General features: G+C 36.3%; 1 protein-coding gene across 7 annotated transcripts in view; it reads right to left on the bottom strand.

The window, feature by feature from the left end:
• Nucleotides 1–25,533, bottom strand: part of TTLL7 (tubulin tyrosine ligase like 7) — a 65,551-nt gene that overhangs the window by 20,919 nt on the left and 19,099 nt on the right. For 5 of the 7 annotated variants that reach the window (XR_010651686.2, XM_071810499.1, XM_065842488.2 and 2 more), the window contains 13 exons: nucleotides 24,231–24,389; nucleotides 23,954–24,082; nucleotides 22,910–23,031; nucleotides 22,153–22,220; nucleotides 17,058–17,216; nucleotides 15,616–15,832; nucleotides 12,920–13,084; nucleotides 11,952–12,110; nucleotides 6,391–6,485; nucleotides 5,563–5,710; nucleotides 5,409–5,482; nucleotides 2,359–2,494; nucleotides 1,477–1,563 (listed from right to left, as the gene is read on the bottom strand). Coding sequence is in view for 6 of the 7 variants with exons in the window: in XM_071810499.1 (XP_071666600.1) it covers nucleotides 1,477–1,563; nucleotides 2,359–2,494; nucleotides 5,409–5,482; nucleotides 5,563–5,710; nucleotides 6,391–6,485; nucleotides 11,952–12,110; nucleotides 12,920–13,084; nucleotides 15,616–15,832; nucleotides 17,058–17,216; nucleotides 22,153–22,220; nucleotides 22,910–23,031; nucleotides 23,954–24,082; nucleotides 24,231–24,255 (1,584 nt within the window). In the remaining variant the exon portion in view is untranslated. Of the gene's footprint in view, nucleotides 1–1,476; nucleotides 1,564–2,358; nucleotides 2,495–5,408; nucleotides 5,483–5,562; nucleotides 5,711–6,390; nucleotides 6,486–11,951; nucleotides 12,111–12,919; nucleotides 13,085–15,615; nucleotides 15,833–17,057; nucleotides 17,217–22,078; nucleotides 22,126–22,152; nucleotides 22,221–22,909; nucleotides 23,032–23,953; nucleotides 24,083–24,230; nucleotides 24,390–25,533 lie in introns of those variants that run through there. The other 2 variants (XM_071810500.1, XM_071810501.1) reach the window with 2 other exon arrangements.

Genomic DNA, 25,533 nt, shown 5'->3' with positions numbered 1-25,533 from the left:
CCTTTAGATTGCATCAACGCTATGGGGAAAAAAAAGTAGGGATTTTGGTCACAAGCAATTTTTAATTTCTCCCATAAGTGCAAACAATATTGTACTGGTATAGCAGCTTGTAAGCTATGGAACCCATTGGCCTGCTTTAAAAGTAGACCATGTCATTTAGTTTCACTCATAAATTGATCAAACTTCATGTCAAATCTAATTAAGACAGGTTTCTCAATTTGGACTCAGTTCCGTACTAAATGTTTATGGCCTCCAGCACAGGAATGGCTTGTGTACAACCAGTGCAGAGATAGTACAGATCAAGTCTGTGTGCACACAGCCAGTCAAATAGATGCTCTCAGAGTGCTGCTGGGAAAAGACAGGCTTCTGGCAAAAGCAAAAATGTGACTGAGATGTTAGACTTGAATTAAGTGATCCTACATTAAAGAACTGAAAACAAAACCCCAAGGAAAAGAATCCCTGAAGAATGTGGATTGAGTATATTCCTAGGGTGGGCTGGATTTTTTTTGCCCTTCTTTAAATGAATCCATCACTGTTAAGGCATTAGCTCACAAAATTCCCATATTTGTAATGAGGTTCCTGCAAATCCATCTTAATGTCAGGCTGGGTATGCAGATCCTCTTTCCAGCATGCACGCCTGTAGTGAGATGTAGGATTCTTGCACATATATAAAGTATCCCTGAAAGCTTGGGACAATTGTCAGCATTTATTTTGTACACAAATGCCCAGATTTGTACACCATGTTCTCAGAAACATAAAATGCTGTAAAAAGATTTACATGCATCCATTAACAAATCCGTCAGAGCTCAGGAACATAAATGTAGGCTCTTCCAAGAAGACCTGACCTAAAATGTTTGCAGGGTATAAGAAACATACTTAATTTAGCCAAGCCCAAACTATTTTTCTTTACCGGCTTACAGATATATGCAGGCTATTTAAGGCAAAGACTTGTATGAACTAGGCACACGACCAGAAAGCATTAAGTGAAAAATAATATACATTCACTTTAAAAGCAGATTTTGGATATGAAACAGGCTCCAAGATATACTGTACAACCCTTTTAGCAAGTAAGCAAGCTACAGACACATCATAATCATAACTACTTCTCTGAGCTTCCATAGTGCCTTTTATCCCATGATCTCAAAATTCCTTAGTGGCACTAATCAATTAAAGATGAAAGCATTCTTTCGAGATAGGCTATGGATATAAAAATAATTTCACACACGGAAATCAAGCAATCTCTCGTAAAACAGTTGTTGCCATGCATGATAATTCCTCAAAATAGCTTAGAGAGGAAAAGAAGGATCTCATATTCAGTTAAAATTTTAATGGGTTTTAGTTGGACACTTAAGAAAAAAGAAAAAAAGGCTAATGGCAGTTTGAGGAAGAAAACTTCCAGCAGGATCAGTTAACTGAACTCCCCACTTTAAATTCCCAGACTACTTCTCTACAGAGTGAAATGTAAAAGTCAAATACCTTAGGTCCTCGCTGCCTTGTGCATTTTCCCATCAGTTTTTCATCATCTATTTCGCACTGCTCCAGAAGATCCAGAATGTCCTCCTCCTAGAAGTGAGAATTTCACAACAATTAATTCAAAGCAGGACATATGCTACCCTTCTGAAATTCAAGCACCGAGTGGTAGGAATTTGAAATTACTTTGATTTTTAATTCCTGAAATAAGACTATGAATCCCTCCACAGGATGACATAAAAGTATTTCACTTGATGCATGTACCTCTGCTTGCAATCAACATGAAACTGGAAGTTAAAATCAAGTCTAAAATTTATTAAAGAGAAAAGTCTAAAGAAAAGGTTGAAGAAAGATTATTGTAAAGCTGCTGGATGACGCCAACTACAAAGACGGGAAATTATTTCTCAGATTTCAAATGAAATCACCTTAGTTGGTTATTTTATAGCCATTTCCCTACTGTCTCTGCATAAGTAGGCAATCAGGCAGAGCTTTTGGATGCCTTAAACTAGTGGAGCTGGTTTCACTGTATCTCTTGTTCCAGTCTGTACAAGTGGATTAACAGGCTGGGGACATCACTGGAGGAAGGAGGAGACAATTACCAGCTCCTAAGTAGTTTCTGCCAACCTCTGGTTTGGCCAGGGGTAAGGCTGAGCATCAGGGAAATGGTAAAGTAGCTTAAAGCCATCTAGCCTGTCTCCAGCCTGGGTTCACTGCCATTCATCCAGATTCAAGGATCTGGCCCACAAGTTGCACAGAGAATAATAATAAAATGATGGAAACACTGTCAAATGCTATTTATTAGACATCACACATTATTATTGTGAGATTAATCCACAAGGTCATGAATTCCATGGAAAAAGGAAGTCAGTACTTCTTGGGCTTCAGTACCTTCATTCTTTTTAAAGGGTTATTCATTTCCCGCTGAAGTGAAGCTGCTCTCCCAGCAAGAAATGTCTGGAAAGCAGCGGCTAACAAACTCTCATACTTTTCAAGTAATGTCTTATCATCCGGAGGATAAATTCTCCTAAAATAGGGGAAAAAAACATTGCATTTAAGACACAAGCTGAGCTACTTATCACACTAGGAACAAAAATAATGCAGCTAATACAGTGTCTTCTATCATGCACATGCAGCCCAGCTATAATAATTATATAATATCATACCATAAAACATATACTCTGTACATTGCTCTCTACATCTAATTTTAACACAGTGAACACATTCATGTTTAAGTCAGCAATTAGACAGTCAAAAGAAATACCATGCAGGTCATTTTGGAGATATACCAAAACTTTGTTATGCAGCACCCTGAAATTTCAGTGGGTATGAATGATGCATGCAGGTGTCAACAACATTAATAAAATATTGCATGTAAAATTCAGAGCCACAAAATAATTTTATTAGCAATAAAAATACACAAAACAGTGAAAATCTGAACAATTGCATTGAGTTAATGAGCATGACGTAAATTAAAGATTGAATATGGACTGCGTATTAATGCTTTAAATAATGAACAGGAAGAAACAGATAGTACAAGAAAAGAAACTTTCTGGTATACGGATGTACAGGGTCACCCTGCTTTTCCATTAAAGCAGCTGTGCCATTATTCTCTAATATCACAGGTAGGGAGGTTATGACAATACGTGAAACAGGACTCAGTGATGTATTCACACTCATTGAGCAACAATGAGCTTTGAATAAAACTATTCTAATCCATTTGTCATGAATGCCTGAAACACCGCCAGAAATTATGAAGGTGGACGACTAATTTCTAGTGTATTGTAGGGAGTAATCCATAATTCAATTCTGCCTGCATGGTGCAAAGCACAGGTGCCATTTCTATATTTACTGGCATTATGGTTTTGTGGATCTTTTGTGAACTTTTTACCAGTTACTTCCTCCTCCTTACTTTTCAGTCTTTTCCTCCTAGAAAAAATATCTCTCATGATGATTTTGTTGCAATAAAAAAAGGATTGTTATGATCTCATTAAACTCGGGGCAGTTCTACAGCAAACCAAAGATGGTTCTAGTTTGCATAAAATACCTGTAGGATCTCTAATCTAGCTGCGGTCAACACTTTTCAATGGTGTTGATTCTACCGCTAAAAAAGTGCTATGAAACAATACTTCAAAGAAAGGACATTCATTTTAATATATGTAAAAACACAAGGCAGTTAAAGGCCATTTCACAGTCATGTACATTCTTTTCAGTCCCTTGTGAATTCACAAATGCTTGAATGCAGAGCTCCTACCTGGAGCACCCCAGGGCTCCTTCTGGCATCACTGGGCCAGTTGTGCTTCCAGACAGACACCTGACTAAGCCAGTTGCTGAACTGATTTAATCCATAGATTAAATCAAAGCCTGCTGAGGTTGATTGAGGTTTCTCTGGATTTTTATTCAGAAAGCAATATTTATCCATGCAGCAACACCAGCACCCAGAATTTCCATGATTCTCTGGCAATGCCTGACAGAAGCTAGTCCTGCTTGTAGGACAACATCACTAGGAGAAAAGACTGCATAATGCTCAGATAAAATTTCTCTGCATCTCTAGCCAAGATTCCTTTACTTCTCAGGCTCTGCTGATTCTTCAGCCTTTTTGCAAACACAAGGCAATAAGAAAACACAAAGCCGTTTTGCCCTTTTACATATGCACGTTCTTCATGAAATGATACTTGCACTTTTTCACAAGGAAAAGAAATACTTTTGGATTTTTATTGATTTACACTAACCGAAAGCTAAATAAAAAGAACATTTGACTCCTTTTCAGTCGAGAGCTGAATGAGCAACCCAAAATGTGATCAGTCAAAAAGTTTGACTTCAAAGTTACTGAAAAACCAAAATGTATTAAAGCATCATGATAGTCTACGTAGCATGAAAATAACTGCTCCATTGTGAGGGTTTTTTTGATGTACTAGTTCAGCTACACATACATCAAGAAAGGATGTATTTAAAGATGAATATATTAAAAAGAAAGACGTTTTGTAATCAAAAAGTTAATTCATCAAAAATGAAACTTTCACAGAAACTTCTATTTGTTTAAACAAGAACTTTACTGGTAACACAGAATATCTGCTCAAAAAAGCAGCGGTGAAGAACATCAATAAAGGCAATTTGACTAGTTCAGAATAAAGGATGTGAACCCAGACCTCTCATGCACTGGATGAATGCTATAAAGAGTGGGCAAACCCACCCATCATTTCTCCACAGCCTTAGGCTCCCTGGTACCAAATGTCCATAGGCCTTGCTTGCACTTTTATTGAAGCAAATATCAATAAATAATAATAAAAACTTCATAAAACAAAATTCTTGTTTTCTGGCCAATGCCTATTGTAACCAATAAGTTAAAACTTCCTTTTGAATGTATTTTGCTAAGGATTCTGAAGATACTTATGTTTAAGCCTACTAAGATCTGAAATCAAAGTGTAGAAATATGAATACAGTATTACAAATGCCATTTTATCTAAAATAATGGAAGTACAAATAAAGTTTCTGAATTCTTGGCAAGCCCCACAGATAACACTCGTATTTGTTTTTTTACGGGGCAATACTCAGATTTGACTTTTTTATAGTGGAACACTCACATCCCTATATTGCCACCCCCCTAGAGATAAGAATCATGATATGTAATTGCACAAAGGTCCATTATGACAGTCATGGCTCTTGATACACTGAATGTGAACAATCATGTCTTTCAAGCAAACATCTTGCAAAAACACTAGTGATGGGTATCATATAAATTCTTAAGTGCATGCAAAAATTTTGAATAAAAAAATGAGCTGTATTTAAAAAAACCTTCACTACTTGGTGCACATGTGTATATTTTCTATAAATGCCTACACATTTTTGGCAGAAAATTATAATCTACCATAAATACTTGTTTCCATTATTCCTAAAGAATGAATTGAATAGTTCCCACTAATACAGTCAAAAATGGTTACCTGTAGTTCCCCATGTGTCTATTTTCATGCTCCTCTTTGGAAATCTGTTTACGTACTTGTGCAAGTCTTTCCTTCTACATATCAAGAAAACAAGGCAATTAAAAACAAAGAGCACAATCCACTGGCAAGGAATTGCACATTTTTTCCTTCCTACCAGTTCTTCTTTTCTCCTTTCCAGTGTGTGGCGCTGCTTCTCCCAGTCTGAAGATCCTGGCAACAGTTTTTTCATTGAACCTTGACCATACAGTCTTTTTTGAGCCTCAGCCTTCTGTTGAGCTAAATTTCTTCTTTTATCACTTGTCCTGAAACACAGGTGATATTAAGATATGTCAATTCAACGCAAGAGAAATGAGTTGCACTTTCATCTCAAGTATATCACCTGTATTTTTCAGTCAGTCATGTGCACTTTCTGATATAAAATTAGAATTTAAACACTCATTAGGAACTTTTTAAAAATATTAATTTTTATGGCTAAAAGATTTTCACCCTTTAAGGTGCACTGCAATGACTCTGGACTGTAATTTCATGTACAAACATGGTTGTATCTATTTTCCTGAAGTGCAAATCTTCTCCAACATAGCCCAACTACGAAGTTTTCCTGTAGAGGGTTATGGCTTTTGACTGTATGTGAAAGTATCGCCAAGGACAATTTCCTGTGTGGTCACCTGTCCATGACTGGACTCCTATGTGCACTTTGAGACCTGCTTGAAAAATCGTTTAAAAAACAAACAAACAAACAAACAAAGTTTAAAAGTTACCGCTCATTTTTTTGCAAGCGCATGAGCAAGAGGAAAAATTAAATTCGGGTTAATTTTAATAGCAAAACTGACAGCAAGAGAAAGATCTACATTTGAAAAATATTAAGGTGGAAAAACATGGTCTTTTCTCCTAGTCCAGGTCAATTTAAAAAAATATATATATATATAAAAAAAGTCAAAGCAACAGAAAGAGAGCCAGATTACAGAAAAGAAGACAAGTTTACCGTATGTTGAGAAGCTTTAATGCATTTAGTAGAACACCTTTTTTTACGTCATAGTCTATTTTTTGATCAGTTCCAAAGCTTGGGGCACGATTAACCTGAAAAAAACAAAGATACAGAAGACTCAGGAATGTCACCTTCACTGGGAACACATCTATTGTAACAGGCTTTGGAGAAACCATTATTTCAAATACAGCAGAGATTAATAGAACACATGTTGAGAAGCTCATTTTCATTTGTATTTTTAAAAAAATAGAGCATGAGTATTAGAGATATTGGGAGCCAAGACATGTACCTTTCAGCCACCAATTTTCCAGACACTTAAAATGAACACTATTCAAGTACCAGCACTGAAAATACAGTCTAATCTGTTCTTGGTTGCTGCAAATGTTACCATGCAAAGCGCTGCTGAAAGTGTTATAACAGTCTATGTGCCATGCTGTGGCAGTCCAGCACAGGAAGAGTTAAACTCTTTCCTAATTCCCAGTCTTATAACAATTTTGAATACCTCTCTCGAAAGTAACAGCTATATAAGGAGAGAAACAGGCTCTAATTCAAGGTCTTCTAAAGTATATTTAAAAGAACTATTCAGATACACTTTACAGCAACACCAAGAGAACTAAGTTATTAAATCAGTACATAGTGTGACAATATAAAATAATTAACAGTCTCAGTAATGCAAATCTTGTAAGCTAAATACAAGATAAGAGATTAAAAATGTTACCATAAGTATAGAGGAACAAGGGAAACACAACTGGGAAGCAGTGAGACTGAATAACAGACATGAGCAGCCAGGAGTCTCAACCTACCACCACATAATCACTGCCAAGCTCTGGAGCCCCTGCAGAAGAATGTCAGCTTCTGGAAAGCTTTGAGGGAGGATAATGAAGTAGCTGCATCAACATTTCTAGGAACACCTTCCAGGCTGGTGTAAAAATGTACCCATGAGCAATGGGAGCTAATAAGAGGCAGGAATCTCACCTTGACAGTGAATGAGCAGCACTGGTTACAGAAGGGACGGACACTAAAGACATAGGATAAATTTCAGCCTGGCATTTCACCTCTTTACCAAAACAGTCAAAGAGGATATTCTCACCTCCTACTGCTGCAGCCTGTTAGTATGGAGTAGGAAAAGAAATTTTCCACTGTCACATATCTACTGAAAAGACCTTTCAAATATAAAGACAGATTACATGAATGATTTTATAAACTTAAAATCAAATGAATAAAATATTACATCCTTTCAGAAACAGAGATTTAATCTCTGTTCAATCTGTAGGACAGCATGAATGTTTTGGAAGGGATCTCAGTCTTTAATAAAGTGATTGAGACTGCTAACAATAGAATTCAAAAAGCAAAAAAAATAATAAGCCATAAAAATCCTATTATATGGAATGCTGTTAGTGGCTATCATTGAGCAGATTTTTTATTAGAAACAATCATGAAGTTCATTCTAATCACTCATTTCTAAGCTTCACAAATTGTGAGAGTGCTAACCCCCTTTTTCTCAGCTTAAGCAGAAGGCTGCTTTTCCATGGCAGTTTAAACTAATACAAATCCAAGCTGTCACACTCAGCCTACTTCACTGTCTTGGCACAGGGGTTTGCAGAAAGGGAGGAAGCTGATCCCAATTATCCACATGAATATTAACCTCACCAAAAATTATTTTTATCGTTGGTCTTTGATCATCTCAGAAAGCAATCCTACAGGCAACCGTGCCGCCACAGGGCAGGGAGCATGTCTTCAACAGGGGACAGAAGCGCAAGACCTTGCAGCTGGTACATTGATCAGTCGAAGCACCACAGAACTGCCTCACACAGGTGGAGCTTCACATTGAACCTAGTCCAGTGCAACCACAGGCTGCCAGCAAGGACCGGTGCTGCCCAGCTCCCAGTCCTGCCTTCGTGTCACTTCCTTCTTCCCTGCATCAGACCAAGCTTTGCAAAGTCCCTGCATGAGGAAGTTCTGTCAGCTGATTTAGTGTAAAATTATGGTTTGCTTGGAATGGTAAATGAGTTGTTCCTTCAAACAGCAACAAGAACCCAGTAGGCATGACCACCAGACAGAAGCAAGTTGCTAAACCAGCTCTTTGGACAAGTGCCCACAGTAACAACGTATATGTTAAATCAAACTGAACACTTTTTCACTCTCTATTCACTGAAAAATTGTAAAGAGTAGGAGTTGCTACTGAAGTCAAATATGGAGCCAGTTAAAGCCATGTGTGCTTAGTGGATTCATTGCTACTCCTTGAGAGCAAAAAGAACATACCAGTGGTACTGTCAGAACAGGTACTCATAGCAACTGATTATCAAAGCATTATACATGTATCTATCTGCTGAGAGACAATCATTTAGAGTTCGATGACCTGAGAACCAGGACACACACATGACTTGATTGTATTAATATAACATCAGTAATTTGATCAGGAAGGTACATGTTGAAGACTGTTGGCAAAAACAGGATTGTATGAGGGGCCCTGAAAGTACAAGCAATGATCATAGAGAAGGTCTTGATACTCCAGAGACTCTGAGATCCACACTGATCACAGTGGCCAAGTTGTGCTCACTACAGGAATGCAACCTTGGGAACCAGACGCCACTGGGTTTAGAGATAACAAAGAGAACACAGAGCAGAATCGAAGAAATGTAAAACAAACCCTTTATGGCAAAACTTGGAGACAAAGCAAAATTTCAGGCCAGTGAATGAACAGCCGATAAGTGTATGGTGGCAGCAAATGAATAAAACCAACCCTAAGTGAAGCTAAGGCCAAAGACAAAGAAGCCTTCACCATCAACAGTGTGTTCTTCCTGGTGAAGAATACAAGACACTGACAACTTGCTATAACCACCTCCCCATCTCCCCATCTTTTTTCAGAGAAGTACATAGAGTTCTCCTGCCCCTTGTTGGCCTTTGGGTCTCCAGGGGCACAGACAAGGTAAACATACCACAAGAGAAAGTAAATACCAGAAAGATTCTGTATGTGAGCTTTAACTACTTCATTAATAGGAATTAGCAGTAATTGGATACTTTGGCCTAAGATGTCCAAAGTCCTTTAAGTTTTGAATAGATTTTCCTAGTTCAGTTACACTAAGTAACAAATTTGTGGATCTGTGTATAAGGTGAGCTTCTCTCACCCACATAAATCACAAGCAAAGTTGGGTACCCTACACCCACAGCAGTTATTAAAATGACATTTTCTTCTCGTGGATCACAACTTTGTGATCTGAATTGGATATAGTGAGGTTGAATAAGATGAAGTCCATCCTAGAACTTCAACTGTATGATTTTCCTATGTACATAAAATAACATAGCTTGGAAATATTGGTCCAAAAGAGTAAAACTGGATTTTCTGGGAACAGAAGGGAGATGTAGGTAGTTGTTGCTGCTCAGAAAGGATGGAGGCTGCTGGGACTGCACAGACCCTTGCCAGAAACATGAGATGCCACAAGATGGCAATCACGTATTTCCCACAGCCCTCACTTCGGTAGAATGTTCCGGAAGTTCTGTAGCATTAAGGACCAGGAGAACAAAACCGCAGCAAGGCAATATAAACAAAAGTCATCTCAGGAAACCAGAGTCATTATAATGTTACACAATTTATTTCTTATAATAGTTTATTAAGCTATCTTTATAACAGAAAAGCTGCATGAGCTATGGGAACATGAAACTAGATTTACCATCCTAATCCAATTTTGGCAATTTTCCCACAACACTGGGAACATTCAGGGTCTTGCGATTAGTACTTGTTACTGCTGTTAGAAAGAATGATTCACCACCATGAGTGGGGTTTGCCAAGAGTGAAATGGTGGGAAAAGGTAAGAGTGGAAATCTGAGGAGGAAGCCAGAACTGTGTTAACGAAGAAAAAAGAAAGATAAACATATATATATATACACACACACATATGTACAATGTACACTGCATATTTGATCTTGAATACGCTATGTATAGTATGCATAGAGTGTGCACATATATCCATACTGTGTATTTGTTCTGAGAGTAAAAATTAGTGGATGAGTACAGAAACTGAATTACTAAGTTTCAAAGTTCGAAATTTCTGTTAGTTTAGCTCAACATCTGGCAAAATACGTTGAAGGATACCTGTATCACCAAAAGCAGAAAAGGAAATAACTAGCCTTATGCATTTAAAAAAATAACCAGGTGCACAACCATAAATCCTGCATTATTCTCCAGCAACTGAAAATACCAGACCAGCATTAATTACTTTATGAGATCTCTCCCTCACAAACAGGGCATGTGGGATAGTATCACTCTCCTATGAGCCCCATTACCATAAATGGTGAATCAAACCCCCTAAAATCTCCATACTGCATGTAAACATCCATGGACATAGAGGAGTGTCCTCCAGAATGGCTGATTCACCGTAGAAGAGGTCTGGCACCATTTCCTATATGGCTGGATGGAATGCATACATACACCAACATCAGTCTGTGCTTAACTACATACACTTACATGCAAGATACAGGCAACCTATAGAGGATAATCTGGAAGTGTAGAACTAAATCAAAGGGACAGCAAGCTTTACTTGACAAAAAGATAAAATGTCAATGTAGTACCAACTAAGTTCATGTCATGTGCTACTTTTGGCTAGCACATCAAAGCCAACAAATATGCCTATGTCTGCATGGCAACAGTGAAGGAATTTATATTTTTCTAATGAAAATTATACTGAATTCCTGAGAGAAATAAGCATGACAAAACAACTCTTGACAGTATTAATGGCCTGAGAACAAGGTTATAATTCAGTAAATTAATTGTGTACATTTTGCTCATCAGCAGCCAAATCATACTCATGATTTAGTGTCAGACAACACATTTTGCTTTTTTCCTCCAGCGGTACAGCCTCCCAACTAGTTAACAAAATGATAAAAGACAATCTGAAAAATGACAAGTGAACTCCATGTGTATGTTATTAGTAGTGTAATTAAAGAGACACAATAGACAAACCTCAAACATTCCCGGTTGAAAATGTGTTGAAGCATCACTTAAGATTAACTGTACCAGTAACAAGTCAGAGGAAAAACGTTTCTTCCAGTCCACTCAAGCCAACTGTTTCACAGCATTTCATGTATACTGAGTTAGATTCCTCTGTTTTTGTGGGTGCTTTTAAAAGCCACAGGAGAGGAAAAGAACACATATCCCAAAAAAAAGAAAATTAAGACCATGCATTCATAAAAATTGCCAAAGCCATATACAGAGCCATACTCATAAAGGAAATTTATGTAGCACCCAATTGCTATAAACAAGGTCCTTCAGCTACAATAACAACTAGATTGACATCACATTTCTTAGTAAAACTTTCAAAAAACATCTGAAATGCAATATTCCTTCAAGAAGACAATTACCTTTACCTCAGTCTCCAAAAATCACTGCAAGGCAGTGTTCTCATATGGATGCTGCAGAAAAGACATTATCTATGTACTCAACAACAGCACCTCCTTCAACACGCAGATTTTCTTTGGGAATTTTCTTACGTAGGTATTGATTCAGCTGGGGCTTACTTCACTTTACTCTTAAAAATCTACATTAGTTTAAGCATGTTTACCTCTAGGAGCCATGGTTTTAGTTTTCTGTCCAGCAGAATATCAAATCCCAAGACTTCAAAGCAGACACTGTCACTTCCCGGTGCTTGCCCTGGCCTGCACATGCGATAAGCATGAAGAACATGTGGCTCGGCAACAATGAGAGTCTTCACTACTAACTCCTGTAGGGATTTTGTTCAGAAAAATTCTTCAGGAGAGAAGACACCAGTATATATTGAACTAACATGTTTTATACTTTTAATCTTTGGAATGTCATTATTAAAGATACTACTCAAAAAATATGAAATATATGGTCTATAATAAATAAACTGTTTGTGTGGAGTAACAGACGTTTTATACAGCTCTAGAGTACATTGTTACACTGCTCATAGTTCATATGCACTTTCAGATACGTAATAACTTCAATGCTAAAGGTATATTTGGAACAAAGGATAGCATAGCCAATCTTCACCCATTTCATTTTGCAATACAATTTTCAATAAACATTCTCAGAATCACACGTACAGATGATGCCCAAGCTCTAACAATCTTAGGCCTATTCCTCACCTAAAGACACCTGTAACGTAACCAACTGACTTCAGTGACACAGGTTCCACGTCACAGACATATGCACTGCTGACTACAATTTTGTAAATATTCACACATAAAATTAACTTCATACTCTAGAAAAGACTCCAAGAATTTAAATGGGATGGTTCCTTTCTATCACATTATTTATGTGAATAATTCTTTAAAAGGGCTTTTGTGTCTCAGAAAAAGTTTAACATTTAATTTCTAATCAAACTCTAAATTTAGCCTTTTAAAAATATAATCATCATTTATAGTAATGTCCTGTGTTCCATGCATTGCTGGGAATTTGGATTAATAAAGTTTCAAAAATCATTCTGGATTCCAGTAAAGCAGATGGCAGAAACAATTAATTTTCTAAGAATATACATATACAAAATAAAGTGTATTAATTTTATCTTACTGAAATATCACTCCAGAATTTAGAGACATCCAGATTATTTGTTTCTAGAAATTCAGTAAACCATTTTATGGAGCGTTTGCTTCCTTTGTCTTCTGTTTCATCTCGTTCAAAGTGTTCATTATGTTTATTGACAGAGTAGTTAGTCAGATGCATATACAATTGACTCTGAAAAAGGGAAAAAAGATATTAAAAAAACCCTTAGATACAACTCTAGAATAGTCAATTCAAAATAATTACAAGAAAAAAAAAAGTTAATTCAATAATGACACAGTGAAAGAGTTCATATTTGCAAATAACACTATGTGTAGATTTAGTGTTTCCAGTTCTTGGAGATTTCACCTACTGAATGGTTCAGCCACCTTATAACAATACTTCTGCTCATATTTCAAACAACCTATGAGTCAACATCTGTTTGGGCAATATAATGTATTTGTCATTTTTACAGGTCTATATGTAAACAACTACCTAAAATGTGAAGAACAGTTATCATAACTTACAGAATGGTTACATTCCACAAGAAGCAAACAGTAAAGATGGTATTTTAAAGTGCTACTTCTAAAAGGCATTAAAAAACACTCTGGCATCTGTTTCATAGACAATCCCACATTTCAGTTTTCACTGTAGTTTATTTATGAGAAAATTTCTCATGATAGTGATACTTTAAAATATCTTTCACATATAAACTCATCTGTCTTGTTGATACCTGCCAAAATTGCTCATTTTTGACTGGCCAGTAGCCATACATTAAAGGGAGGTAAATATCAATATATACTTTACATCAATGAGGGAGTGCTATAGTTCCCTTATGGAGCAAAATGTCACGAGCAATACATTCATTTATCGGTTGCATTAAAAAAAAATAGATAGATAGATAGATAGATAGATAGATAGATAGATAGATAGATAGATGGACGGATGGATGGATGGATGTAACCTTTCCGAGGACAATTTCTAAATCATGATTTATATGTTTCCATTATCTCCCAGTACAGGTATCAATTCAGCCTTCCACCTACACTGCCATGACAACTGTCATCATCACAGTGACAGTTGTCTCTCATATTTGATTCCTTACTTTAGTTGATATTCTAAGCTGACCATAAGCCTTCTGTTCCAATTCCCTTTTGATAAGACAGAAAATAGATAACCCAAGATTTCTGCTGTCATTAATCTCATTGCTCTTACTTTTGTTTTAAAAACCTTAATGAAATTAACAAAATCAAGTCAACTTAATTGCAGGTTAGTTGACAATATATTGTATTAACACTACAACTAATTAATTTCTCCCATGGCTTCCAATTACTGCTTTGAGAATCATTCTGAAGCCTGTTGGTTTTGAGTCATTATATATGTCATCTTTCCACGAAATTCAAATTATTTCAAACGAAGATAATTATTTTTCAGACTACAAAAAAAAATGGAAATGTTTTTAGAACATTCATTAAACATCTGAACTCAACTTTAGTCTGAAGTTATAGGAACAATTTCATCCAAAGAACAATGCCATTAGTGATAAGTCAGGTTAATTCATACAATAGACAAACTACAACATGAACAGCTGTGAGAACACAGAAACAACTGCCTGTACTGTTTATCCACTCAGAGCATATTTCAGCATTGCTAATGCAGAGATTAGCAACAATTTAAAAAATATTAAAGTAAACTATTCAAAATATAATTTTGGAACTCTTCCAGAAATGCCATTTGTACTGGGCTCCTGCATTCTTCCAAGCAGCACTATGAGCTAGTCACAATTTTAAGTGACAAGGAGGAAAAAAGGCTCCTCATCTGTTGTCGCATAATTACATGGAAACCGCTCTAAAATACGTGGTATAGAAAAGGAAAGATACAGTAGCAATGGAGTACAGAGTGAGGTCTAAGAATCTCAGACCTACTGGTGTCTCCCAGTGCTTCAAATCTATTAATACTTCTGTCTTACAGACATCTGCATTTCGGTCTGTGCCAGAGGAGAAGGCTGACAGCTCTCAACAAGTGAAGGTACAATACAGTGAAAAGGAGGCTTAAAGTGTCCAAAAACTTTAGCCTGTCCCTGACCATTTCTTAGTTCTCTCCAAGTTTACAGGCAGCCCTACTGTATGATCCTGAAGTTGTGAAGAACATTCTCCTTTCCCTGCTGAAGCAGGGACCTGACACAGCCCCAGCCGCAGATCCCTTCGCATTCAGGGAGTGCAGTGTCCACTGTCGTGCTCTGGCCTTTTGTGACGCTCTGTTTTCTGCTGAAACATTGCAGGATCTTCAGCAGAAGCTCTAAATCAAGCAGGAGATAAACCTTATTGTACCCCCCCCACCTCCCACTGTGTCTCAGATAAATATATAAAAGCACTGTAACTGTTCTTGAAATTATTTTCTCTACTTCATCTTCTCTCGATTGAATGTCTATAATTGACCTGTTTTGCTTTCTTATAAGAAATATTTAAACTTTTTAGCATCCAAACATGCAAAGACATATACAATTTTCACACAGATGCAATAATATAGCTACACTTGTGATTTTGATAGAAAAGCATGAGTTAAATATCTATAATTTTCTCTCTTCAATGACAATGCCAAAGGTCAGCCAGATGAGCACCCAATTACATCTCATGTCACAACTTATTTTCTTTTACATCCTCCAGATGCCACACAGGCAAAAGTCTACATGCATAAGCAATAAATTGGAACAAACTCCAACTTACCAAATTTGAGTCACTGGGGGGATGATACTTTTCTGTGCCCATTCTCACCAGTCCATCATGATATAAAAATACTTTCAATGGATCACAGGAGGTCACAAGAATATACACACGTAAATCAAACTTGTAGCCTTCCATAAGAAATGGTTTGTCAAGATATTCCTGAACAATCAAGTGATCCTGAGCTTGTAACTTTTCTCCATTTCTTATTAAAGAGATCCTGGTAAAAACAAAAGTTATATTAAAAACATGGAACTTCGATATCATTCTTCAAAACAGATTTTAACGATCACCCAGCCAGGTAGTCAGGTCAAAGTCTATCTGGAATAAGAGACTTACACATTTGATTTGTAGGGTGGATAAAAAGTGCCATTCGTTTACATGGTTCTTGGTTTCCTGTCCTTTATGGTGCTTCACTGGATGAAAAAAGGCAACGAGCCATTTCAAAATAACTTTCTGCTTCCTTTGATTCAACAGTTTGTAATAATGGGTTCCCTCTACACTTGGAAATTGTTTGGCAGAACGACAAGTCTCCAGCTTCTGTGATTATTCTTACCCATGTAGCTCTAAAAATAGGCTTCCACTCTTTCATTGTCACAACTTCTGCCTGAGGCAAAAGTTGCAAAGAACTTTCAGTGCTAACCTGACTTCATGATGATGTTTGCAGAGCAGGACACTGATTGTTACGACTAAGGATGGCATAGATTAAGCTCAGTAGTTCTGTATTCCAGTTTCCCCACATCAGAATGAAAAACTGTTTATATACAGACTATACATTGGTAGTCCCTTACTGCATAGACTTTTAAATAACTGTAATAGCTAACATTTTTCATTGTATCATTATTAAACCCTGAACTGCCATAGCTTTTTTGCCTTAATCTTACCATCTATTATTTATAATTCATTTCAGTGTTCTGGTGCTGAATATCTCTAATACATTGAAGAACTTTCCAGGTATTTCTCTGAATTATTCTGCTACCTTTCCCCTCAGCTTGTATTTGCCCTTACCAAGAGGACTAAAAAATAAGGAAACAGAAAAGTTTGGGGACTTTACTTTTACGGTTATCATAGAAACATAGAATACCAGGTTGGAAAGGACCACAAGGACCATCTGGTCCAACCTTTCTTGGCCAAAGCACAGCCTAGACAAGATGGTCCAGCACCCTGTCCAGCTGAATCTTAAAAATGTCCAATGTCGAGGTAATATTTTTAGTAACTAAAAGCTTTACTATACTGTAAAACTCAAATTGATATTAAAAGCAATACAAGCTAAAATTTAAATATCTAAAACCAAAACAGCCCTTGTCTAATATACGAACTTTCTTATACTGATCATAAAATATGAACCACAAACTTCTTACTAATACACAGCTTCTATAATGTTGTAAATAGTGCTGAATCTCACCTTTAATAGGTAAGAATACCAAAGTTAACATGAAACTTACCCATGTCCCATGGCACCGTTAGCTGGTTTGACTATGAAAGTTTTCTGTCTACGTTTCTTTTTCAATTCTTTTACATAGTTCTGAAACTGTGTGTATTCTGCAGGGAAGATCCATGTTCGAGGAATAAAACTATACTCCTGAGGCTGACTCTTGATCATTCTGCAAAAAAGTGTAATTGAGCCAATATCTTTTAACTACTTGGATGTATCAGTCCTTAGGATTAAAAAGCATTTGCAATAATTCGACAAGGAAACCTTTTTGGCAAAATGCTGTAATATTAAAGCAAATTTCTGTGGTTGTTTAAGAACAGTTAGAGCCCTATTCTATATTCATATGCATACTTTAAGAACAACAAAAGCAGATAATCTTGTGCGTTTTTGTTTATTATCATACCGTATTTGCTTCTAATGTTACTGGCATCCATCTCATTTCTTGGTGTTCATCTCAGTCCTGTTATAGTTTTTGTTCAGTTACTCAGATGATTTAATGCTATTCCTATTCTTAGACATATTAAACTTACAATAGACCACGTGATTACAGATCTTCCCCTACCTAATAGACTCCTGGATTCCTCCTTTCCCACTCCCTTCCCACCCGTTTTCCTCTTGGGAGAGGTGGGTATATTTGGCAAGTATTTTAGTTTTCTTATTGGTATGTATTTGGGGATATATGAGGATCAACATACACAAAAAACAAAGATCTGGCCTATTTCAAGTTTCTTCATGAGGGCAAAAAATATTAATAACAAGGACTGAATTTAAAATTAAAATTGAAGCAATTTAAGAAGAGTTTTCTTTGTCTTTTGAAGGAATTTCAGAAGTAAGGAACTGTAGTAAATATACTTTGACACAGGTCAAGCAACTGCTCATGCACTTCCCACATAGGGCAAAACACACAAGCTCAGGTTTGTGTTTGGTATCAGCATGTTGTGATTAAGAGTCTTCGAGCACCTTATTTAGTCAAAAGGAACCAAAGAAATGCAAAGAAAGACAAGGGGGTGGAAATAGTAGTAAACCTAAAGTAAGCTTAAGACATCATAAGGAACAATCTGAAAAACTGAATCTGGTTAAAGGATGCAGTGAGGTCCCAATCTCCCTGCCTTAACAGGGAGATGCAGTGAGCATCTCTCATTTCATAGCTCTGCAGTCTGAGTGCAGAAAAGACAAACAGAAGAGGGAAAAATGGTAGCGAATTCAGTTAGCAGAAGTTTGCACCGTACAAAGCTGTGTAGCTGGAAGCATATACCTACAGCTGACTGCCATTATGGGCTAGATACATATGGGTCACCTTTCAACAAAGTAGCTTTAATACCAGTTAATGGCCGAATTATAGGAGCAATGGTGGCACTATGCAGACTACTAAACCATAGTTCTCAGCAGCATAAAATTATAGTCTTTGCTGAGTTAAACACTTGTATAGATACCTTGTTTCATGTACTTAAGAATACCTGAAACTTCATACATAACTTCAAGTGAAATTAGTTAGGATAACTCGAAACTACTCTGTAACATAGAGCGGACACATTTAAAATACAGATATCCACAGACCAACAGAAAGTGACTTGATGTTTAAAAAGAAACTAACTGACATAAGAAGCTCCCCAGATTTGATTTTTTTTTTAAATGGCACTAGTATGAATTTAATACTTTTTAATTAATTACAGATTTAGGTATACTTCTCCTTTTGTAATGAAAATCAACAACATCAGGATAACTTAAATGTAAAAGAGACTTACAATATCATTTCAATTTTTCATATCTACTATGAGCCTATATAACGCTCCTAATGCAGCACAGGACACTTTTTCTTTAAGTGGCTCAAATACTAATGGAAAAAACAGAGCTGCCAAGCACATCTGTAAGGCGAGGACTGCAGCCAAGTCCTGCTGGTATAATAGATTCACTGTCACCAAATTGTTTAGCCAACTACCTAACAAACGCTCTCCAGAAACCACAACAGCTATAGTAGTCTTGAAGTACTGCATGAGGTTCAGTGCTTCTGCAGCTTCATTGTAAGTATTAATTTTACACATCCGTTTTGATGAAAGACACCAATTATTCATTAAAAAGTTTTTAAAAACATAAATAGATATAATTCATGATTCGTGCATATTTTTAAACTATTCTCCATCTGCTATATATTTACAAATGTTATTACCTTGCTAACTGAATAGCTTATCTAGGCAGAAATTATCCTATTTTTAGGCAAAAAGCAATTCTTGTGTTAGTTTCCATCTCTCTCCAAATTATTTATCACATGCACCCTGAAGTGTTACATGATAAGAGACTTGTCACTTAACTTACAGGTTTCAATGCACATTCTCTCTACTCAATGAATATAGCTTCACAGTGTTCTAGATATATTTATGTTATTTTGTGACTGCAAGTACATCAGCTTTATATGCCTTTTTCTAAGTACATCAGTTCTATACATCTTTATCTTATGCATAACTGCATAGACTACAAATACTTAATAACACAAAGCAGAATACTTAACCATTGTTAACAACTTCTGGTGCTCACTACAACTTTCAACAAAAGTATTCAGATCTGTTCTTCCCTTGGTCATATTCGGAATTGGCTTAGGGACACCAAGTAGCTTGTAGAATCAAGACCCATTCCACCACAATAGCCCTATTTTCCAGCACATCTGCAGTCCACTACTGCATCCTTTAGCCTTTGCAGTTCTTACCAGAAGGTCTAAGAATTAAACAAAAAGTTATTGTTCTTCTGAGTGCTATTTTAGCTCATGGATGTGGTCAGACTATGCTCTTGTTTCTCAGAGTGCTTTCTGTGCAAAAGAATCAAAGGTGTTGAACAAAATGTAGGTTACTGAAGACATGACCTGTCAGTCTAATAACGCAGGTTCCACTACCTCAGTTTCAAGATCCTCTAACTTTTCACGTATGAAAGGAGGTTAGTGGGCAGGTATGGATGATCAGCTGATAAATCTTTTAAATGTAAACAACAAAGGTGCAAAAAAACCCATCACATACACGGGTCTGTTGCCCTTCCCATTTGTTCTGGACACCTTATCCCCCACTTACTGTATTCATTCTGCAACCACACTTATCCTTCACATGAGATCTCATCTAAGAGACTCCTCACAGAAATTGAGACCTAGTTGGCCCCACAATGGCACCTCTACTGTTTTTTATTTTCTGTGTTCCAATTATTCCCCGTGAAACCAATGCTCGTGCCTCCTTTTATTTTCAGTTCCATTTCTGCTTCTACCTGTTCCATCACTCTGTGTCCCTACACTTTCTGTGCGGGGTTGTCTTCTTTCAAATTACACACACTACATATTACAACACTCCCTTCCACCCTTTTGCATATGAACATCACATTGCCCTGTGGCGCAAAGTGCCTGAATACTGGCTGTAAGAGGAATTCCTGAACAGCATTTGCCTCTCAGAGCCCAGTAGCTTTGTTCTTTTGCTCCATTCCCAACAGTTTGCATAAAATGGAAGGATGAGTTCAATATAACAACTAAGGTAGAAGTAAAAGAAAAATAATCTACTCTCCACCAATGCTCAACAGTTGTTTCAGCAACTCTCAACAGTATGAAAACCACAGCTATTCTGTGTGAGTCAGTATCAGGAATGGAAAACATTGCAAAAGAACAGAATTAGTGTTTCTGCACTACCCTGTTCAAATACATTTTAAGACAGAACAGCAGCTGTATGGAACAAAATCCTCTACCAACAAGACCCTGCCCAACCACAGACTGCAACTGACTTGTGATTTCTATTTCACAAGAAGTCTCAAGGCATTTTGATTTTTATAAATTACGAATACTAAGCACTGAATTGTGAGGCTAGTACTGTGAAAAACAGACTGATTAAAACCCTGTTATACCTCATGAAATCACAACACAGATATGTTTGACCCAGAGTTATCATATCAATTATTCCTATCTTATTATGTGCAATCTCTGCACGGAGTACCTTCAAACTGTATTTCGAACCTTGAACTCAGTAGGCTGAAAGAGGTATAACCAAACAGCATTGGAAAACAATGTGTGTGTGATAAGACAAGCCTTCTGCCCCTTCTTGCACACAACTGTAGCAGTATAGAGGGACAGCACTGCCTACACAATGTTGTTCCGCTCTTCTCAAGACCTCTCCAAACAGCTATTTGCCTCCGTGTGCTACCTCCATGTTTTTACTTTTAAGTTTGGAAGGGGCAGTGAAAAGTGCTTGTATAACATGTTTTGACACAAGGGAGTCCTGGCCCACATGTGGACACCATCGCAATGCATGTAATATTTGCATCATAATACTTGGATACTTTCTAGAAGCAATGTGTTGTAGATACAGAACAGGAAAAAGACAGAGAGAGAGGTGGTATCACATTAACTACATTAATGTATGAAAAGAAGTTCTGTTCTGGTGACAGGAAATGCCATGTAAGTAACATTGGGGATCAAAATATTAACTCTCTTAATAATTGCTCCTTATACTAATTTGGATTAGAAGAATCAAAACATTCACACACATTTCTCCCTAAGCTTTTCCTTATTACCAGGTTGTTGAATTATTACTTAGTATTGTTTTCTCACAGGTCTTACTCACAGATTCTTAGCTAGGATAATTCCTCAGAACACAGTTATTCCACTAGAGTGAGGAGAATTTATAATTGAGACAAATGAGCCTCTCTGACTTACTTCTTATATAAACAATAAGATGCTTCACGTTTCCTAAATTTGATATACACAAAAATAGTCATTAATTATTTTAAACATCCATCCAAATCCATCCAAATACTAGTTATCTTTTCCATTCTACCATTACATGATATATGCCTGGGTATTATGTATTAAGTGTTTCACACAATAATTTAAGGCACTGTCCTACATTTTGCAAGGTTATACAGAGAACTGAACCCACATTGTTTTCCGCTGAATTCAACTGGAGAGATACAGGAGCCCACTCTGATGCTATAGATCAGGACCAAAGTTATTAAGGAACTTCAGAAATTATTCTTGGTCCACTCAAAGCCTCTTAGTTAAAATAAACAAACCTTATAAGCAATAATTCAGTATTGTACTGCATTTAATGCCATGGTTGAAAAACTTAATATTAAAAGAAGATTACTTAGTCATGTTTCTTGCCAGAAAATCCTTTCTGCAGATCTCTCCCATTCCTGGAAAATGGTTGATTCTCTGAGGAAGGAGAAAAAAAAAAGAAAGTTAGTTGGTAGGTTTTAGTTCTGCTGGCATACCTAATACAATCATTTAAAATGTTTGACTGCATGCTCAGACAAACATAATTATTGTTACATATAAATCATTCAAGGTAATATCTTACATTATACTATGCATTCTTAGTAATACTAGAGATACTCTAAGTTGTATTCTCCTCCACCAATTTGAGTATGTCCACTGACTTCCTTTCAGACTTGAAAAGATATTATCATACTCTTACAAAGCTTTCTAGGAACAAAGAATGCCACCACAAAGTTTAAAAAAAGTCATTATTTATTCACAGAAACTGGGGAGAGAGCTCTGCTTCTTAGCTTACTGCTTAAAAGCTTATGAGCAACTTATAAAGGATGTTTTGCATCTTCTTTCAAATTCTGATCATTCACAACACCCAACTGGCAGACAAAAGCATGAAAGAACACCCCCACACATTTAAACATCAGATTCCAAGTGGTATGAACAAATAACTCTGGAAATGAGAACAGGATTTTAAAATATGCAGTGGTATAGCCTTATTGCAGTCTGGTTGGTGGTGTTTTGTGGAGTATTCTTCTCTCCATAAAGAAACTGACCAAAAGTGAGACATTACTGGACATTTCAGAGTGCAGTAGTTTACTGACACATGTCAGAAATCCTCACTGCCACTCTACCTGATAGTTCCGTAGTTCAGCAATCTTTTCATGTTGCACAGCAGAATCGCTCCATATAAGATTAGCTGTTTCATCTTCATCACGTGTTTTCACAAATCCCATTTCTTGTATTACCACGCGTACTATGGAGAAATCACAGACTTAAGGAATATTTTGAATCTCTAAAACTGATTCATTTTCGAAATTAAAAAAAAAAAAATCTATTATGATTTTAAATACTTCCAATATTCAACCCTTTGTCTGAGAACAACGTTGGCATGCAAGCTATTATTTATCTTGCAATATATTCATCAGTCTATTGCAAACCTGTCATTACAACGTTATAGCACCTTGTACTGAGGCTGGAATCAGAGCACAACCACTGATGGGAACAGTAAAGAGCTTCAGGACATTCCACAACTATCTAGTAAAAGTTCACTTGCACGGCTTTTAGACTTAATCTTGGCTAACACATATGTTAATTTTAAAACAGTGATGACACAACTGTCACTGCAGACAGGGGACAAGAATGCCTCCTTAGTCAAGGTCCAGTAGTTACAAAAGCAAATGCCTAAGTTACGTTAATATTTAAATAAAGGAGAAAAGATGGATTATGTGCCAGGCATAACAAAGGTTCAAGAGAAAAAGATTTTTTGGAAGTAGTCCCAAGCATCAAAATACAAATCACTAGTTGATTTTATTAAGAAACCTCTATAATAATTAGGGCATTTAACATTAAATTCACACTCTTCATCTTTCAAGGCTTTAAGCAAACTTCAAAATACAGAAGCAATTCATAATTAGAGGGTTTTTTCCACAGCCTTCTTGATTAATTATTTTATTTCAAGTCCCTTCCCTGAGTAACAAATGGGGCATGATAGATGTACAGTGTTCAAAGCTATCAACTCAATGGTACAAAAAAGAACAAAGGTTTCTTACAAAAGAAAATCTTTCGGAAATGTCTCGCTGCCAGTTTGACACAAAGTCCATTAATTCACCCCATTAGTTAGTGATTCATTCATGTCAATAGCTATTAGGATGAAAACAAAATATGTAGCTTCCTACCAATTTCATATTTTGTGCCAGCAACATTTGCAGTGATGACTCCATTCTTCTTCTTTCTGACTTTTCTTTTAATTGTGCTTTGATAGGGTAGTTCCGAACTCAAAGTCAGAGGAGCAGTTCCATGGTTATCTTTGAAAAATAATGTTATAACTATCAATATATCTCAAATAACACACAAAAATGAACTAAAAGTACAAACATTTCCTTCATTACAGCTTTGAGGTACAAGCATATTGAATAATCAACAGGCTATATTAAAAATCCAAGACTAGCATACCTCCCTCATGAGGCAAGGATGGCATTATAACCTAGGATAGTGCAGAAGCTGAGCCGAAAATCCGTTCCAAGTCCTCAGAAAATGATGGAGCCGTCAAAGGCAAATTATTTAAAGCTCCAGTCATAGCATTTCAGTCTCTGGTTGTAGCAAATATTAGTTCTGGAATGGATAAATAACTATGTTAAAAACATGAGAGGCTTTGTTATAGAGAAATCTAGACAAATATAAACAGCAGAAAACTAAATATGGAAATGTTTTTAATAACAAGTCAAAAGTAATGCTTATTTTTAAAGATTGATCAAGTTAATGTAAATATGGAACTTTGTTCATTACAATTCAATTGGTTTGTTTCTGACAAAAAACATTCTGCACTAATTTTCAAACTGAGATTATATTAACTCACCTCTTCACTTTCTTTTGTGTATGGGAGATTCTGGACATGAAAATAGGTAACACTGAAGTCAATCAATATTGCAAACTTGTCTCTCTACAAAGCTCACTGAATTTACAGTATTTTTAAACTATAATTAAAAATTTAAAATCAGACACACTGTATTATGTGTTTTCAGGTACTAATAGGCAAATCACTGAAATCACCTTAATCTTTTCCAGTTTTTCATTTTTCAACATTTTTAAAATGTTGAGTAACTTCTTAGTAACACATGGCTGTAGCTTCATGATCACTCCATGACACAACAGACACAACTTAAAAAATTCTTTCAGTGACAAGTTTCTAAATTGTCAGTTTCTAAAATGAGTAATTATTGCATAAAATGCTATTTTTCATGTCTACACTAATAAAATTTTTTTTTTTTTGTTTTCCTCAATGGATACATTACCGCATATGAAAATCTCACATATTAAGAAGTTTTGTAAGTCCAACTTAAGCACATAAAAACAATGGGTTAAAATATTAGGGAAAAAGCCTCGGGAATAAAACACTGCTAAACACGCTGCTGCATGACTTCAGGCAAATTCTGCAAGAAAACAAATGTCTTTGGCAGGCTGCCTCAAGCAGATTTACAAGGTTTTTGAAACATATACAAGCCACTGAGTTTTAAATTCTTTCATTTCTTTTCTGCAATTATATGTGTGGCAAAAGCTCCTTACGCTAGCTTTAGATTAGTTTATGTTGCCACTTGGGGTGATTGCAAAACTTATTTAAAATAACTTTATACAGAGCACAAGTAATTTCTTCTGCTATAAATACCAGAAAATTACAGTAAAGTGCAGCCATGACTTATGATGTGAAACATACTTAGTCATAAGATTAGACAAGATTTGCATTAGTAGAATTACCAAA

The sequence above is a fragment of the Patagioenas fasciata genome, chromosome 6 (genome assembly GCF_037038585.1).
Source record: "Patagioenas fasciata isolate bPatFas1 chromosome 6, bPatFas1.hap1, whole genome shotgun sequence".
Taxonomy (NCBI): Eukaryota; Metazoa; Chordata; class Aves; order Columbiformes; family Columbidae; genus Patagioenas; species Patagioenas fasciata.
The sequence above is the reverse complement of the archived record's forward strand: the minus strand, read 5'-3'. Positions and strand labels throughout refer to the sequence as shown.